Source organism: Sparus aurata, chromosome 3 (genome assembly GCF_900880675.1).
Source record: "Sparus aurata chromosome 3, fSpaAur1.1, whole genome shotgun sequence".
NCBI classification, from domain to species: domain Eukaryota; kingdom Metazoa; phylum Chordata; class Actinopteri; order Spariformes; family Sparidae; genus Sparus; species Sparus aurata.
Window position 1 is genome coordinate 1,679,132 of NC_044189.1, and position 18,703 is coordinate 1,697,834.

Genomic DNA, 18,703 nt, shown 5'->3' on the forward strand with positions numbered 1-18,703 from the left:
ATATCTATATTTTCAGGGTTTTTTTGTTTGTTTTTTTGCGTTATTGACATTCTTGTTGTCACTCGCATATTACGGCATGACGTCACTAGGCGGCGTCAGATCGCTACGTTTTCGAATCCTGTCGGCGGTTTGACGGCGGAGCGTCTCCATCAGATATACTGTGTGTGTGTGTGTGTGTGTGTGTGTGTGTGTGTGTGAGTGAGTGTGCGTGTGTGTGTGTGTGTGTGTGTGTGTGTGTGTGTGTGAGCAGAACCACCGGGAGCGTCTGAGAGCGTCTGTCTCCGGTGTTTCCGCCGTTTTTCCCGGTGCTAACAACTCTCCGGTTAGCTAACAGCTAACAGTTCGCCTGCTAGCTTGAGTGAGAGCGTTACCATGGTGACGCTCCGCGGTACAGGCAGCGGGCCGCCGCAGCAGCAGAGGCCGGCCAGGAGCTCCCAGTCCCCGGCGCGGGCTCCACCAGACACCCGGAGCAGGAGCACCGTCATCCGGCCGGAGAAACCTGAGCTGTCCGCTGTGAGTCGAGAGTGTTTTCTGTTTTAACTGTCAGGTCGTTTAACGCTCTCATGTGTCCTCACAGCAACAGCTTCATTCATTTAACTGCTTAAAAGTGACTCACACGTAGTTTTATCATCACTGTGGAGAGAAAAAATAGGAATAAAGTTACTAAGAGAGGTAAAATCATCAAATCATACCAGAACCAGTGTGTGTTTAGAGGTGTGAGTGTTAATAATAATAAACAATAATCATTCTAATAATGTTCACACTAACCTGACATGTGAGTTATTAATATAAGTGCATGATTAGGATACTTTATATCTGTCAGATGAACTTATTTACCTTTTTACACATTTAAATCTTATTTTGAATGAATCGTTCAGTCACAGTTTGTTGTTTTAAAGTGCTCCATAAACACACAGTAAGTGTTAGTAATAAGAGCAGCTGTTTGCTCAAAGGGACACTGACAAACGACACAACTGCTGATAATGTCACAAAAACTACTGAATGAAAGTGAAAATCAAGAGAAGATGATTCTCTCTTCTGATTGTACATTTAATATGTCCAAACTTAAAAAAATAAAGCTCAGGCTGATAAATTCTCTGATATTTGCTCCCTGTAGATCTATCAGTAGTGACATACAGTATAAATCAGCTAGTAAATAACTAGGAATATAATTAAAAGTGATGTAATATTTATTTATGAGTTATTCACTCGTGTTTTTAGTCTGTACCTTTTAAAATATTCTGTTATACAGCTATACTTTGTTAAATAATATTTTAATTTTTAAAATGTAGTTGATATTGATTAAAAATGTTTAGTTTTACTTTAGTTTTTATTATTTTCAGTGTTGATATCAGATATAGGGCTGAGTGTTGCTAATACTTGTTGACAAAGACAAAAAACAAACATTTTGTGTATCTTTTATTTCATATTTTTGTGTGTTTTCAAGTGTAGTTTTTAATTTTTAATTCAGTATATTTTAATTAATGTTTGTAATTTTTATTTTCAGTTGAGTTTAGTTCAAGGTTTCCAGATTGGGTTTAGCTCATTTCAGTTGAGTTACTGATTGAAATTGGTTTAGTTTATATTATTTTCTGTATCAGTGTCAGTTATTTTATAAAAAATTAAAACATGGGGTATTTGTTGGGGTAATTTTTTAGGAAGTTCAGACTATTTAGGAAGTGTTGCTTATAGTTGTGTTGACAAAGACTTAAAAAACAAAAAACACTTCTGTGTTTTACTTTTATTTGATTTACTCTTAAAAGCTCTCGTGTCATTAATCATGTCTGTTTTTACTGTTTGTGTATTATTTATGTTTGACTTGTTTCTTTTTTATTTCTGCTGCCACACTTGAGTTTCCCCTCTAATCAGGATCCTCTTATCGTTAGGAATATAAAATAAATGTGTGCGTCCAATACATTCGACATATTTTTCAGGGATTAAATGGTGGAGATGACGAACGGAATCACATCGACTCAGAAACACGAGAGGATGAAGATGTGAAACCAGCGAGAGCTGCGAGAGCCGTCGTCAGGTCGGCCAAGAATCACCAGAACGTGTTTGATAACCAGCTTCACTGCTGTAATGATCAGTTAGTTCAGTGTGAACTAATGATCAGTTTGATCTCTAGGACACTGATTTCTAACTCTATGTGACAACATGTCAACCAACTGTCACCTTAATGTGACATTAATCAATTGTTCTCATACTGAACCGTGTTTTGTGTTTATAGGAAATCTGCAAGGCTTCAAAACCCTGCAGGTAAGAACAGTCACATCATCTTTAAGAACTGTAGTCATCAGGGAGGTTTGAGATTTCTTAAAGGAGCAGTTCACCCAAAAATGAACATCCAGTCATTATCTCCTCCCTGCAACTCTGTTTTACTGTGAAGCTCCAGAAATGTTTTGTGAAATTAAACTTCACCAGACTTTGTATCATCATGGAGGAGGAGAGGATGACTCCATGAAAACACTCTCTCCTCACATGTGCAGAACCTGCCTTAGAAACATCATGTTTTTAAGTTTCCTTCAGTCTCACAGTGATCCAGTGACAGCTGTCTGAACATCCACAGGTTCACTGCTAACAGGAATTGCTAACAGCTAATTCTGCTAAGTCTTTAGGTTTTATTTATTTATTTAGGTAGTTTTCTCTGCTTTAAATCGAGTCTCCAGCTGCTTCAGTTGTTTAGCAGAACGCTGCAGTTCTGATTTACTGTGAAGCTCCAGAAATGTTCTGTGGTCTACGACACTTCACCTGACTTTTTATCATCAGGAGGAGGAGAGGAGGACTGGATTTATATTTTTGGTGAAACAGTTCCTTTAAGTTACTCACAAAAGTCACAAACTATCAGTAATTCCCGCAGGAGGAGGCGTGTGGATGTGTGTGCTGTCATATTATTTTCGGGTCAAACCAAAAACTGATCCATAGCATTTTACATTTTATTGGCTTTATTTAAAAGTGTCCTCTCTCATGACGTGTCTCAGCCTGACAGGGGAGCAGTTCTGGGGAATCTCTGATTTATTGGCAAAAATAAATGATTAAATTAAATGTTGGCTGTGTTCGGTGACTTCAGTAGCTTCAGAATCAGCTGTCTGTCCACATGTGTACTGACAGGTGGCAGGAGGGGCTGGACCGGAGGGCTGAGGAGAAGCAGCCGGCCCACCAGACCCACCAGCCGGTACCAGGCCGCCAACATGTTCGACGGCATCAGCGCCAAGTAAGACAACAGCTGCAGGTGTCACAGCACAAACATTGTGTTGAACTGAATATTTTTACCTTTAAGTTATTTGATGACTTGACTGTGAACTTTATGAAAATGTGGAGGCTGTTTTTTGACTATTTTCTGATTCATTTTTTAAACACAATGATTATTCAAACATATCACTTTAGTGGTGCCTAACTCAGCCGACATGCAGCTGCAGGGGCACGTTTACTGTCATCACAAATAAGATCGTCTGTTTATTCTGACTTCTTCTGTTTATGAAACATGAGTTAGATGTTGTACTTTGAGCTGCAGAGGTCTGTAAACATGAGCATATAGTTCTAATAGTGGACGAGGGAGCAGCTGGAACACAAAACCAGAACGTGTCTTTGTGACAGAGTTCACTGACGCCGACACTTTTCTCTCTGCAGCACGACCAGATCGGTCCTGAAGAACATGGACAGCATGAAGAAGAGGAGGCGGCTTAGTAACAACAGAGAAGGAGTGAGTACTGTACTCGCTGAAACATCAGAGTTAACACCTCATCAGGCACAAATCAGTCCATCACATGAGTCTGTCAACGCTCTGCAGACTCACGTGGAGCTGGTTGGGATGAGTTCAGATACAGTCCAGACACGGAGGGTGAAGTTAAAGAGTTAGTTACGCTTTCAACCTGTTCTCCGTAATCTGGTGGTACGGCAGCAGACACTTCTGTATCTCGTGGCAACGTCACATTCTGTGTCGGCCTCGCTGCCACGCTGCATTAGAGACATAACATAAGTGGGGAATGTTGATATCTTTAGCTTTTACTCCCTTCATCCTGCAAACAAAAGTTAAAGAGCGAAAAGTTGTATGAAAATACTTCTTTATTTCACACTTGCCACATTGAGAGATCTTTGTTGAAACACATGATATTGACACAACACAGAGGTCATAAAGGATTTTTACTTAAAGATAAATATAACGAGGCAATAACGTGACAACGAGGTACGACTCGCCCTCGCTGGTACCAGAAAACAGTGGAAAAGACTTTATTAATCATGAAATGTCAGACTGTTTCAGAAACATTTGTTGTTTTTGACTTTAGATCTTTAAATATAATGTGTGTCTCAGTGAAGAAAGAGTGAAAAGTGAAGCTGGTACGACAGAAAAGGAGGATTAACACAGTTTTGAATATTGAGAATCAATCGATATATCAATGTTTTTGACAGCACTAGACTTACAAAACACAACTTGACTTCTACTAACTGTCCTCCTGCTCCAAAGCTTCCTGAACGCACCATGGTGCGTTCAGGAAGCTTTGGAGCAGGAGGACAGTTAAAAGTCCTGCTGGATGACAGTTTAGTCTCTGACAGAGCACACAGTCACTGTCAGCTCGCTGAAGCGGATCTGTCTAGAAGCAGCTTCATGACCACAGCTGAACCTCGTTCACAGTCCGCCCGTCTCGCTGGGTGCTGCCTCTCTTATCAGGCCGTGGTGAGGGTGGTGCACCCTGCTGCACCCGGCTGCACCCTGCCTCCCTCCATCTGCTCGCCGCTGCTGGGGAGTGGGCCGCCGCTCTATCAGCTCACAACATATTGGACGGCAGCGACCCTGTTTTTGTCTTTGAGAGTTGACACAGTTTATGAACTTTGCTCTCAAACTGAAGTGTTTGAATAATTATCACAGCGATGATGTGAGTCTGACGTCTGTGATAAGTTATGATGTCAAGGCAGCACTACATCCCGACTCTTTTCTCCCACCTTGATTGGTTTTTGTTTAACTTTGAATATCTTAACAGTATTTTCTGTTATGTTTGATGAAACTGTAGAGGATCTACTCTAAAGCCCAGAGGAGGAGAACACCGGCGAGTGACAGCGAGGAAGAAAAAGGTTTGTATGAACATTCAGAATTCATGAACCTTCTTCTTCTTTGTCGTTCTGAAAACATCTCCATTTGTTAATAATCTGTTATATAACAGGTGGAGATGACGACGAGGACGGCAGCCAGGACGTGGCCGCAGACGACGACAGCAACTTCAGCGTTAACCACAACTTTGACGCCAAACTGAGCCGAGCCTCGGCGTTGTACCAGGGACCGAGCAACGGTCAGAAAATGGACGGCTGAGCTAAAATCAATAGTTCCAATAACTTCTGCATCACACATCCAACTGATGCAGCTGGAGACTTGTTTTAAAATGGCTCCAGACAGCTTGTGTGGTCTAATCCACGTCTCCAGAAGCCCTGAGATCTCAAACTGATTTAAAAAGACGATATTTACCCTTTTATTGAAGCTGAAATCTTCATTATGGCTGCTAAACTAAAAGCATTAGCACTCACGCCATCTGAAGTGGTCACAAGCTTCCCCAAAACACGTCAACAGATTTAGCGTGTCTCTGTCTCAGCTCTGTTCTGAGCGACGGTTTAACTATAAATTACTTCCATCATCTTCGCTCAACCATCCTCACCAAAATTCAAGAAGTAGCCTTGCATGTTTTCCTACAGACGATCATAATGTTGAGAAATTTAAAGCATTTTTCTTTGTTGTCGTCTAGAGTTCCTGAGAGGAACGTTGAGGATCAGCGCCTCGGGTCCAAACACGCCCCTCAGAGGAGCTTTCAGGTCAGACGAACATTCAAACCAAGTGCTGTAACTGCAACATCAACAGTTCAGCGTCAGGAAGCTTTGAGAGGAAAATGTGCTTCTTCATATTTGGCCTGTTTGTTTGTTATTTGTTTGTAGTCTCATCGAACTGCCATGATTTTCACTTCAAATCTGTTCATGTTGAAGGTTTTTACTTCACCTCTGTTTCCGTATCTCTGTTTAACATTTTATCCTCAGACCCACTAAGAGCACCTGGACGAGTCGGTCTGATGAAGACAACGACTCCGATGATGAAGTGCAAAACGTTGAAAACGTCTCTCAGAGGTCAGAAAGTGATGAAGCTGTAGGAACACAAACACGTTAACCACTGAACTGTTTCTGCTTCAGGGAGGAAATTTCTCCTTTACTATAAAACAAAATCAAACTAATTTGAGGAGCGAAATCGTCCATCGAGTCGAAGTTAAAAGTTTCTTTTATCAACACACAGATGAGCGACTCAGGAAATACACTATCTGATTTATATTCACAGTGCTAGTTCAGAGGATTGATGCCACTCTGATGTCTGTGCAGTCAACGTGAGAGCAGCTGGTTAGCTTAGCTTAGCAAAAAGACTGGAAACAGAAGGAAGCAGCTAGCCTGGCTCTGTCCAAAGACAACAAGTAACATGTGATCAACATTCATTAAACTCCGTCTGCGTTGATTAAATGTCTCTGTTGATGTTTTCGATCTTTGTGTGTTTGTGTTCGTCTGTCAGCTGTCGTCCACTCGGAGATCTTCTGGGGACTCGCAGAGAGAAGATGAACGCAGGAGCCGGACTGGCAGACATCGATCCGATGGCCATCGACCGATCAGTGAGTTGTGACGTCCCAGAGTTGATGAGTGAAAGTGATTCCTGCTCTCGGCTCCTCTCTCCTCCTTCATCATCCCTCCTCTCCTCTCCTCCTCAGGTGGGCTTTGACAGCATCGGAGGTCTGTGGGGTCACATCTCAGCTCTGAAGGAGATGGTCGTCTTCCCGCTTCTCTACCCCGAAGTCTTCGACAACTTCAAGATCCAGCCGCCCAGGTTTATATATAACATATATACATGTGTATTTATTACACAAGTTCTTTATTTTACACACTGCTGGATCAGTACCAGGAGTTATCAATAAAACATCACCAATTTATTCATGTATGAGAACAATATGTTTACTTTTTTTTGTACTTTTTTTATTTTGTGATCGTTAAAGATAAATATTTGTTTTGTGCAGCAGCAGTTAAAAGGCTCAAAACTCCAGAGATGCAACAATTAAATGATTGTTTTGATTAGTTAGCAGCTATTAAATGACGTGCCAACTGTTCTGATAATCAGTTTATTGGTTTGAGTCATTTTTTAAGGAAACAGAATGTCAAAATTTACCAGCAAATACTTGTTACTATATTGATGTTGATGTTTTTATACAAATAATTTGACAGGAAACTGAAAATCTTTTGGTTGTGGACACAAACAGAAATATGTTTGAAGATGTCGTCCGTCCATTTTCTGACACTTAGAACAACAAATCGAGAAATCCAGATCGACAATATATCGACAATGAAAATAATTATTGGTTGCAGCTCTACGAAACTCTTCATAACATCATGTACGAGTAGAAGAACAGAAGTGTAAAGTTCAGATATGAGACATGTATTAATGTTGATCACTCACCTCCTAAAACTTTGTGCAGCGTTTCTGAGACAAAACAAATAAAACATAATTCGTCTCTGAACTTTAACCGAACATCTTCGCCCGTCCGTCTCAGAGGTTGTCTGTTTTACGGTCCTCCTGGGACGGGGAAGACGCTGGTCGCCCGAGCGTTGGCCAACGAGTGCAGCAACGGCAACAGGAAGGTGGCGTTCTTCATGAGGAAGGGAGCCGACTGCCTCAGCAAGTGGGTGGGCGAGTCGGAGCGCCAGCTGAGGCTTCTGTTCGAGCAGGTGAGACCACGAACGCACCAGAACACACCTGAGGTCTCTGTGCTGCCCCCTGCTGGCTGCATGCAGACAACAGACACTTATCGATTCCCGTTTTTATTCTGGAAATAAGGAAACAAAAATCCACTTTTTCGGCCTGATGGAGGCTGTAATGGCTGATTGTTGTTACTGATGTGATTCAACAGTCATGATTAATTAAAGGTTTTTAACTCTTTAACATCTCGAGTGACTTTTTCTATGATTCTGAATTCAAACATTCCGTTTAATTTGTATTTCCTCCATCTGACATTTTAACGACCTCGTGTGTGTTGGTGTGTGTCGTCCTCAGGCGTACCAGATGCGTCCGTCCATCATCTTCTTTGACGAGATCGACGGTCTGGCTCCGGTCCGATCCAGCAGGCAGGACCAGATCCACAGGTGAAAACAGAATAAAGCTAAACAGCAGCAGATGTGCATCCGTGACATTTACATGCAGGTTTTCTTCAAATATGTTCTCATCACATCTGTCCTGCAGCTCCATCGTGTCGACGCTCCTGGCTCTGATGGACGGGTTGGACAGCCGAGGCGAGGTTGTGGTGATCGGAGCGACGAACCGGCTGGACTCCATCGACCCGGCGCTGCGGCGGCCCGGACGCTTCGACAGGGAGTTCCTCTTCGGACTGCCGGACAGAGAGGTGACATCTTTTCTCAGACCTCACAGCGCACGCTGAATGGTGTTCTTACAGCTCATGATTCTGTTATTGATCTTTATTTGTCCTTTTGTTGACTCTCAGTCGACTCAGCTGAACGTTTGTTTCGTTTTGTGTTTCAGTCTCGTAAAGAGATCCTGAAAATCCACACCCGGCAGTGGAAACCTCCTCCGTCCGAAGACTTCCTGGAGGAACTGGCTGAGAAATGTGTCGGTAAGACGGAACAGGTGCTTCATCAGCAAGTGAAGACGTTAATGCTGACCAGTGTTTGAGATCATAGAAATACTGTTCAGTTCATGAAACACAACACAGAAAAATGTCTCAAAGGCTGTTCAGATTTGGTGTCAACGTCCATCCTGAGTGGAGCGATACGACAAATTCTGAATCATCAATTCAGAATTTTTCAATGTTTCTTTGTGTAAAAAAACCTGTTGTTCGTTTGTCCCACGTGTTGATGGATGTGAGGTTGGATCACCAGTGGTCACCTGAGACGTGTTGCTGCTGTGAACTAACAGACTGTGATTGGATCACTGAAGATGTAAACAGCCTCTCAGTGGCCTGAAATATAATAATGAAATAATAACAGAAAGCTACAGAACCATATCTTTTGTAAATAGGAACTGACAAAACACTTACTTACAGAAATACAGTATAGAATCACATGTTTTATGGGTCGGGCAGGTTTTGCTGACTTCCTGGATCTCCCTCTCTGTGTGTCAGGTTACTGCGGCGCCGACATCAGGGCGGTGTGCACCGAGGCGGCGCTGTGCGCTCTGCGGCGCCACTACCCGCAGATCTACGGCACCTCCCAGAAGCTCCTGCTGGACGTCTCCTCCATCGCCGTCAGCAGCTGCGACTTCCTCGCAGCCATGAGGAAGATGTCGCCGGCCGCTCGCCGCCTCGCCACCTCGCCCGCCAAACCTCTGTCAGCTGTGGTTCATCCGCTGCTGGGCGCCACTCTGCGAGACATCCTGGAGGCTCTGCAGAGGCTGTTCCCTCACGCCGAGCAGGGGATGAAGAGGAAGAGGGAGCCAGGTGAGTCTGAGCTGATGGCAGAACCACTTCCAAACCAATCAGAGGAGCAGGTGTGAAGCGTTGTGCACATCTCTTAGATCTGTTGTTCTCTGCATGTCAGATCTGACCTCTGGTATCCTTGACGACGGCCTGATGAGTGGAGCCGATGAAGTCTCGAGCTCGTCCAGCATCTCGGCACCCTCCACCTCCAGGAGCAGAAACTTCCTGCACTTTGCCAGGTGAGTCTGATCCACAGTCAGATTTAAAAAACTTTATCAACAGAACAACTAGAATCTTACAAGGAGACAAGAACCGCTGAGACTTACATGTGACATCTGGTCAACTGATTTACTGAGTTCAAAAGTTTAATACGTAACATTGTTTAAACCAGAGAAGTATGACGACTCATAACAGCTGAAATATAGTAAAATAAAGTCCTTTTGAAACTGCTGTTCTCCTGCAGGAGTGCAGTCAAACAGCCGACGTCCCACCGTCCCCGGATGCTTCTGGCGGGTCGTCCCGGCGCCGGTCAGACGTCTCATCTGGCGCCGGCGGTTCTTCACGCTCTGGAGCGTTTCACCGTCCACAGCCTGGACTCTGCCGTGCTGTTCGGAGTCAGCAGCACCTCCCCGGAGGAGGCCTGCGCTCAGGTGACTCCTCAGAAAACATCACACCAACTTAGACGGATGTTGATCTTAAACTATATAGGTCCTGGTTCTGATCCAACTGGTGAAATAACCTTTTATTGAAGTCTGCAGATAAACATGTTTACAGCCTGTTTCTCTGCTCATGACGGCTGCACAGGGGGTTGAATTTTATATAAGTCACGGGACAAATTGTAGGGATGTTTACAGGAAGTATCTGAAGATGCTCCAAAAAATAACTTCACAATATGGAAAAAATAAAATTGTAGGAACTGGTGGGTTAGAAAAATGAAATGAGGTTAAAGGCGGTTCCTCCTCTCGTATCTCCCTGATACGGTCCTTTAGTGACATCTGGTGGTGACAACAGGAAACTGCAGACTTTATTTATTTATTTCATTAATCTCTGGTTGACTTTTGTACTTAGATGAATGACGCTGTTAGCGAGTGGCGCCGGGTGCCGCGAACACCCCTCGCTAACGGCTAACCCCCCGGTGTACGGGGCTACCCCTTTAAATAATTTCCCAGTCTGGGATCATTAAAGTAATTCTATCTATCTAGAACAGCACAAACCTAAAACATAAAGTCTTTTTCAGAGGCGTGAACATTTTGGTCTTTTTGTTAACGATGTTTTGTGCTCCTCAGGTGTTCTGCGAGGCCAAGCGGACGTCTCCCAGCATCCTCTACATCCCCCACATCCAGCTGTGGTGGGAGACTGCAGGACCCTCGCTGAGAGCCTCCTTCTTCAGCCTGCTGGGCAGCATCTCCTCCTTCTCCCCCATCCTCCTCCTCGCCACCTGCAGCATCCCCCATCAGCAGCTGGACCCAGAGGTGAGCAGCTGGACTCAAGTCTCACATTTAGTCCATCAGTAGTACTTTTTAGAAATGTTTGTCAGTAGGAAGGTCCTCCAAGATTTTCAGATATCAGTTTTGTCCAGATATCAGTTATCAGTCTCATTGATTACTGATTGTCTGTATCCTGGTCAGACGATCCCTCAGACAGACTTGATGAAAGTGGTGTGACTTCTGTTTGTCAGATTCAGTCTCTGTTTCGGGAGGACTACGGGGAGGTTTACACCATCAGCGTCTCCACCCGGCAGGAGAGAACCGACTTCTTCCACGACCTCATTTTGAACCAGGCGGCTGAAGCTCCGCCCCCCAAGAAACCCACATGTGTGTGACTCCATCTTGTTCTCGTTCAGAAGTCACGTGTTTGTGTCCCAGATGAAACCATGACATGATATATTTGACTCCTCTCAGTGGCTGAGACCATGGAGATCCTCCCCCTGGCTCCCCTGCCTCCCCCCCGCCAGCTGTCAGAGCAGGAGAGCCTCCGTCTGGAGGAGCAGGAGGAGGATGTGCTGCGAGAGCTCCGCCTCTTCCTGCGTAACGTCACTGAGCGTTTGAGTCTGGACCGCCGCTTCAAGGCCTTCACAGAGCCGGTCGACATCGAGGAGGTCAGACGGTCTCATGTTTTTACCCAGCTGGTGTTTGTTGAAAACTATTTTTATAGGATACTTAAAAAAAATAAAATATGTCAGATTTTTGGGCTGTAAAAGTGTCAACCTGTCGGCCTCCTCCAGGTCCCGGACTACCTGCTGGTGGTCAAGAGGCCGATGGATCTCTCCACGCTGCTGACCAACATCGACGAGCACAAGTACGTGACGGTCGGAGAGTTCATGTCGGACGCAGACCTCATCTGGCAGAACGCCCTCAAGTACAACCTGGACAGAGACGCCGCAGGTGAGACGACCACCGACAGAAGCTTCTTATGATGACATTTGTTTTCTGTGGCTCAGACTGAGCAGGTGAGTCCAGGTGAACGCTCTGATGCTGCACTGACTCCAGCTGTCAGGTGTGTGTGTCTGCTTCGCTGTGAAGCCGGCAGCTTTGATTTGTGTGAAAATAAATCCTCATGGGTTTTTTTCTTTAAGCCTCTCAGTGTGTGATTGATTGAGGTTAACAGGTGAGATAAAAACAGAAGCAGATCTTTCACCTGGATTCACCTGCTCACTGTCAAAACCACGTCCTCCCATCAGACGCTCAGCAGGAGGTGAACCGACAGAACGAGTCGACTCTCTTCATGTTTCAGCTCGTGTCTCTGTTGTGTTGGATTCTCAGGCGACACTGAAACAAATCGTGACATCGATCCTGCGTAGCTTGAAGCATCGACGTCATGTTTGTGTACTTGTGTGTGAAAATTGTATGATATTTTCTGTTTTAAATGTCATAAAATGTACTTGCAAATCTGATTTTTAAGTTTATTTAATAAAAGAGTGTGTGTGTGTGTGTGTGTGTGTGTGTGTGTGTGTGTGTGTCAGAGCGTCACATCCGTCACCGTGCGTGCGCTCTGAAGGACACGGTGCGCGCCATCATCAGAGACGAGCTGGACGAAGACTTCGAGAGAATCTGCGAGGAGATCAAGACGTCTCGTACCAGGAGAGGTGAGACGTCCTGACAGCAGCAACACGGAACGTAAAATATAAAATATAAATGTTTAAACTATAAAATCTCTTTATTTTGCTTTCAGCGTTGTCCTGGGCGACGGACGGGAACTCAGACGAGGCCGACGGCGTCTGCAGCTCGGCTCTCAACAGAAACAGTCCTCCAGGTAAAACCAACAGAGGAGGGAAAATAAATATGATTTATTATTATATTATTTACATCCGCAGCTGATAAACTCAACATGAAGGTGTGATGCACTTATGATTGTGCTTTTGGAAATGATCAATGAGTTTTTCTCCTGGACCAGAAGTGCAGTTTGATTTTTAATTAAAATTAAGGCAGAAAATGTATCTTTTATGTTTGAGTCGTCTGATTTTAAGAGTTGTTTCATGAGGAGAAACTTTAAAAAAGCTTCGACAGATTCTAACTCATTGTGTCGTTGTTGTAAATTCAGCATTAAATGTGATACATAAAGCCAACTATTAACCACAATTCCACCAAACTCCCTTAACAAATCAGCTAATTTAAGGAGTTGTTGTGTTATGTAAAGCTTTATACCCATGATGAAACTGTGTGTGTGACAGATTGTAACTCATTGTGTCCTTGTTGTAAATTCAGCATTAAATCTTTCAGCTGAAGTTGTTTGTCTCCTTGTAAAAAGTGTCAGTTTGTGGCAGCATGTCTGTACCAGCCTGTCTGCTTCTGTGTCTAAAGTGCTAAAGTCTTACCTGCCAACATTGATCAGCTGTTTGAACACACTGTTTACACTGATGTCACCATTTACACTCCATTTATGAAAGAAGAAACATGTTTTTGATCTAAACATGTCACATGTTACAAAGACACTAAACAGGAACAATATAGGCTACTTCTTTGTCCCCGTGGAGAAAGTCCCCAGACTCCCTTAACAAATGTGTCAGTTTAGTGAGTTGTTGAGTTGGAGACACTTTATAAACTCTGTGAAACTCTGTCTCTGACTCATTCTGCATTATTTGGACCTTCTTGTTGATTCAGCAATAAACGCGAAAGATAAAGTTGTTGTACATGAAGGTCTTTCTGGTTCTATTTGTCCCAGTGATGGACGTGTTTATTTGCATTTAGAGCAGGAAGTGAGATCTGATCCCACGTGGTCATTTGAGACGATGTGAACTCCATCAGTGTTTCAAAGAACAAAGTTTGTATTAAAAGAAAACAGATTCTTACGTTTGTCTGCTGAGCCGCAACAAGAAGTTAATTTTACTCTCACCGTGTTCGACGCAGCAAACTGAGAGTGAGTGTGTGATACAGGAAGTTGCAGAGTCTTTATTTAACCATCAGAGCATCGGGGTGAAGAGCAGCGGAGGAGAGGAAGTGACAAGAGTTCAGATGAGGCAGAGAAGTCAAGAGAGGAAGAAGAGGAGGAGATCAAGTAGAGAGACGAAAAGCTTCACTTTCTGCTCTTTCTAACGACTTTCCCTCCTCTCGTTTCAGCTCGCAAGAAAACACGCTACAAACGGCAGAGAAAGTCCAAGTGGAGCACCGGCGTCATCAGGAAACCCAAGAAGAAGAAGGCGCCGTCACTCCCCTCGTCTTCCTCTTCCTCCTCCTTGTCCAGCAGAGAGAACTCTGAATCCGTCCCGGAGGAGAACGGAGTTGTCGAGATGAGAGTGTTGAACGGCTCCGCTGATCCGAGCTCGTCCAGCACGTCAGAGAGCAGCGACTGGGAGCAGAACCACCTGACAGCCACCGTCAACGGGTTTCATCACCACTTAAACGGGGTCACGGGTATCCAAAATGGAGGCCTTGTGAACGGGTACCACCATCCAGAGCCAATGGACCTTCGGGGAGCTAACGGTGTCCCCAGAGTGAGGCTGAACCTCAGGAATCAAACCTCAAACCCTCCCCGGCCCCTGAAGAGGGCGGTGAACGGGGTCTGCCTGAGTAAAATAGGTCTGTATGTGTCAGAAACAGAAGCGTCGTGTGAGTTCTGCTCTACTAACTCCTCTTCACCGGACTGCGACTAATCTCCACCGCTGCAGCTTCAGAACAGTGTTTAAAACGAGGAGTGAGTGTACGACTGCTGCTGCTGCTGCTGCTGAACAAGCTTCAACAGGCCACAGCTTCAGACTGGAGGCTCTGCAGAACTCTGGGCCTCGAGCCAAACCCAGCTGAGAACACAGAGAGTACAGGTGAAGTGCTTCATGTGGTTCAGTTCTCTTCAGATACACGTTGTAGTCTGTAGGAGGACGAGTCCATGAACGTCACTGATATGTTACTTTAACTTGCTCCTGAAGGTGTCGAGTGAACACATTTCTTATGTTCCCAACCCGAAATGTCTCTCTCTCTTTCTAGACGTCAAAGAAAGAAAAATCACCCAATTTTTCTTCACTTTGGAATAAAACATTGATTGAGAGTGTTAATGTCACGACTTCAACAAGTTTGGTTTATTAAAACTTGATAAATAAGCAAAGAATTTTGTATAATTTACACTGAAAATATGCCCAAAATATCTGTCTTCATATTTTAAACTATATAATCTGTGTCAACTCGGCTCAACGGTGATTTGAGGAAAAATAGCAGAATATAAGTTAAATAACGCAAAATAACAAAGAAAATGTTCCAGTTATTGTTTAATTTTTTAAAAACTGTTTTTCAAGTTTTAATTTACCAAACTTGAACACAATAACTCTGCATGATGTCTTGGATGTGCAATCTACGTCAGAAATCCAAGATGGCCACAAAGATGGCTGCAAGCCGCGAACATGATGATTTGTTTACTTTGATAAAAATCTGTCAGTACATCGTCACCTCCTACCAGACTAACATGTCTCTTCTGGAAACAAACACTGACATCATGTGAATGTTTGAAGGTCTCTGTAAAGACGTACTTCATCACTGGAACGATGCTGGTTGTTGTTTTACGAGGGGCTGGTACTCACTTTTACTCAAAAGGTAGAAAACCTACAACCAGAATGCAACACTGGACCACTGAAGGCTTCCTGTGGTGGGAGACGTGCTCGAGGTCGGGCGGCGCTTCGTTTTTCATACGTACATTGTCACAAATTTTCTTTTGAGGCCAGAAACTTTCATTGCCGCCGACGTGCATCAGATTTTTATCCACATTCAGAAAACTAACATGACAAAGCAGGTTTATGTTGGCAGCACTGAGGACATCAACTTCCTGTTTGTGGTGATTTCCTGTTGAGGAAAAGAGAACCAAAGTTCAAACTGCTGACTGAGTCAAACGTGGCCTCTGTTTCCACACAACATCCTCCCTCCAGTGTCTGTAACCCAGAGAAGCTTTGACCAGTGTGTCGCTGTCGATGGCACGAATGTTAATTTAATAACTAATAAACTGACAGAACAAACGTTTCTGCCTCGTCCTCCTCAGGAAAGAGTAACAGGACTGAGACGAGAGCCAACAAGGCGACAGAGGAGCAGATCCAGCTGTTCAACAGAAGCAGATCTGTGGAGATCCTCGACCAGGAAACATCACAGCTGGTAGTCGATCACCGGCAGCTGAGGGTGAGTCCAGCAGGTCGTGTGTGGAGGTGTTTACACCTGCAGTGTCGCCTCTCTGTCGTATTCAGAGCTGTGAGTGTTGTTGTTGTTGTTAGCGTGATGATTCCTGTGCGTTCATCAGGACCTCCTGAGCAGAGCCGTGGTTAAAACTGACGGTGCTGAGGTGGAGCCGCTGGAGAAGCTCTACGCTCAGCTGGCTCAGTGCATCTACAGACACAGAGACAACTTCAACAAGACGGAGCTCATTCAGGTACCGTCTGACATCACTAACCTTCATTTCACTCCTCCACAGGTGTGAACAGACGCTTCTCGACCCGTTTATATCCACAGTGTTGTAGGATGGACGTCATGAGACACAACAGAACTGATGAGAAGAATTAAGAGTCTGTGGTTGTTGTAGTTTTTACAGATGGTCTGTGTTGTGTTGCTGCCTCAAAGTGAATCTGTTTGAAACTGTTTGTTATTTAAAGTTTTTAACTTGTCTCTGAGCTAACATTATCAACAGAGTGCGAAGAAACAACGAAGACGTCTGTGTACTGTGTTGCAGAGGGGTCTACTGAAGTTAGCATGCTAACCAGCTAGCCACGGCCTGTCTCTTATAGTCTGATAGCCTTTTATAGTTTCAGCCTGGAGATGTAAAGGCAGCCAGTTCACTACTAAGTCTAATAAGTCAACAAAATAAAGTCAGAAAATGTCTAGAAAGGAAATATTTTTGCACATATGTTCCTTCCTAAACAGAAAAATACAACCGCACACCGTCTGAATTCAAGTTTACTCGTTTAGTGGACTGAGACGATCTAAATCACCTTGTTAACTCATCGTCAAAAACACATAAACTGAATCAAAGTCACCAGAACAGTCAGTGTTGGTTTGTCTCCACAGTTAACTGTGGTTCGGTCCAAATAAATCATAGTGAGATAGGAAAATATTCCGGCTCTACACACGATTTCCTGTCCACGTCTTCTCGTCCCCGGAGTTATAGTCCTGGTCAGCGCCGCTGTAAATCGCCTCCTTACTATATCCTCTGTCTTCAAACTGACCTGTGTTGCTCTCAGAAGCTGCTGAGCCCAGTTGAGCTGAGCCCAGTTCAGCTGAGCCCAGTTGAGCTGAGCCCAGTTCAGCTGAGCCCAGTTCAGCTGAGCCCCACTGCCCTGTGATCTGAGGTCGTGGTGCCGTCCGACTCCTTGCTAGTCTTTACAGGAAAGAGTATAATTAGCAGCAGGTAACCTCCTCTAGTTTTAGATTTCTGGCAGTTTCTTACAAATTCCAGCAGTTAGAGACGTCTGTGCTGAAGGATCGTGACGCTGACGAAGGCTGAAAACATTTTGTTGTTGTGAAGTGACTTCCTGTCTTTGAGCGTGACCTTCCTCTGTCATCATTACCGACACTCTCGTCTGGTCGGAGACACAACTCTTCTATTTTTAATTGACAGCAGTGAGCGGTGACGTGTCTGAGCTCACCTGCTGCTGTCAGAGAACGAGATCACACACGCTGACAGATGTTTCTGTCTTTTTGTTTTCTCTCTCCAGGAAATGAAGAAAGAAGTCGACAGCTTCTCTTGATCTCTCTGCAGGTCTATTTAATGAAACCTCGGTGCATTTTATCTCAACATGTATTCTTATTTATAAAAAAGATGTATCCTTCTGATCATGCTGTGTTATTTAACTTTAATTTATCAGGATGCAAACTTGAATAAAATTGCTTGAGCCTGAATTATAATCACTGTTTGTGTGGTTTGTGTGCTGAAAATGACATTAGTTTGGATTATTATTCTGACTCTCTTCCTTCCTGGGTCGGTCCAACGGTCCGGCTCAGGGACCAGTCAGGACCCAGTGGGCTGTGAAGTTATCAAAGTCCACTGCTTTTAATATTAATTACAGTATTTCTGACACGAGCAGTACGTGTTTCAGCAACAAAGCCAAAAAATCGCCATTTAAGAAAACTAAAATGTAACTTAATCTGGAGAAGCTTCATCTTCATGCAGCTGTAACTGTTTACGTTCTGTTGATAATTTCAGTTTATTCTTTAATGTTTTTAACTAAAATCTGCGTGAGTGTGGCCAACCTTTATTGTCCATATAATTCAAAACACATGATTTAAATGTCAACAGGGATTCTCTTGGAGTACAATGTTGAAATAGATAGTAAATTGAGAGGTTTAGCATCACACAGAGGCACAGTCTCGGGTCTATATAAATTGTTAATATGCTCCTCCTCAAATCCTAATGCCCACACTCAGTTAAAGTGGGAACAGGATTTAGGGGTCTCATTAAATTCAACAGAGTGGGAAAGAATATGGAGGGACCCTGCAGCAATGTCCAAATCGGTCAGATTTAGAGTCATACAAATGAAAATCCATCATAGAGCAGATATCACACCAGCAAGAATGAAAAAAATAGACCCCAGCTCCTCTGACCTCTGTTGGCATGGGTGTGGTCAAGTAGGACCTCTGATCCACATGCTGTGGCACTGTCCTGCAGTTAAAACCTTCTGGGAGGATGTGGTCCACTCAGTGTCACTTATGCTGAAGACAGAACTTTCTCCTTGTCCTCTCATTTGTTTGTTGGGATATAGGGCTGCACAACTCAGGTCAAAGAGAGATAGGAAAATAGCATGCCTAGGCTTTTTGGTTGCTAAAAGAATGATTTTGATGAATTGGAAGACACGTAAGACAAATTGT

At 44.0% G+C, this 18,703-nt stretch overlaps 1 protein-coding gene across 2 annotated transcripts; it reads left to right on the forward strand.

The window, feature by feature from the left end:
• The first annotated feature begins 182 nt into the window (after positions 1-182).
• On the forward strand, positions 183-17,743 carry LOC115578621 (ATPase family AAA domain-containing protein 2-like). Of its 2 annotated transcripts, XM_030411667.1 has the most exons (28): positions 184-513; positions 1,935-2,032; positions 2,231-2,259; positions 3,112-3,214; positions 3,631-3,703; positions 5,010-5,070; positions 5,160-5,285; positions 5,733-5,799; positions 6,019-6,105; positions 6,536-6,632; positions 6,729-6,844; positions 7,563-7,737; positions 8,063-8,151; positions 8,249-8,408; positions 8,546-8,636; positions 9,144-9,458; positions 9,559-9,676; positions 9,901-10,087; positions 10,724-10,909; positions 11,116-11,251; positions 11,339-11,535; positions 11,662-11,821; positions 12,400-12,522; positions 12,609-12,689; positions 13,994-14,452; positions 15,894-16,027; positions 16,146-16,274; positions 17,554-17,743. In XM_030411667.1, the coding sequence occupies exons 1-28, from the start codon at positions 373-375 to the stop codon at positions 17,584-17,586; spliced, it is 3,771 nt and encodes a 1,256-aa protein (XP_030267527.1). In that variant the 5' UTR covers positions 184-372; the 3' UTR covers positions 17,587-17,743. The 2 variants fall into 2 exon arrangements, 1 of the variants encoding a protein (XP_030267527.1); XR_003983494.1 differs by lacking the exons at positions 16,146-16,274; positions 17,554-17,743 and having other exon boundaries at positions 183-513; positions 13,994-14,691; positions 15,894-16,028.
• Positions 17,744-18,703: the final 960 nt, after the last annotated feature.

Coding starts and splice junctions, on each gene's coding strand:
- LOC115578621 (XM_030411667.1), top strand. CDS start 373: ATGGTGACGCTCCGCGGTACAGGCAGCGGGCCGCCGCAGCAGCAGAGG. Junction 7,738..8,062: donor TGAGGCTTCTGTTCGAGCAG/GTGAGACCACGA, acceptor TGTCGTCCTCAG/GCGTACCAGATGCGTCCGTC. Junction 9,459..9,558: donor GAAGAGGAAGAGGGAGCCAG/GTGAGTCTGAGC, acceptor TCTGCATGTCAG/ATCTGACCTCTGGTATCCTT.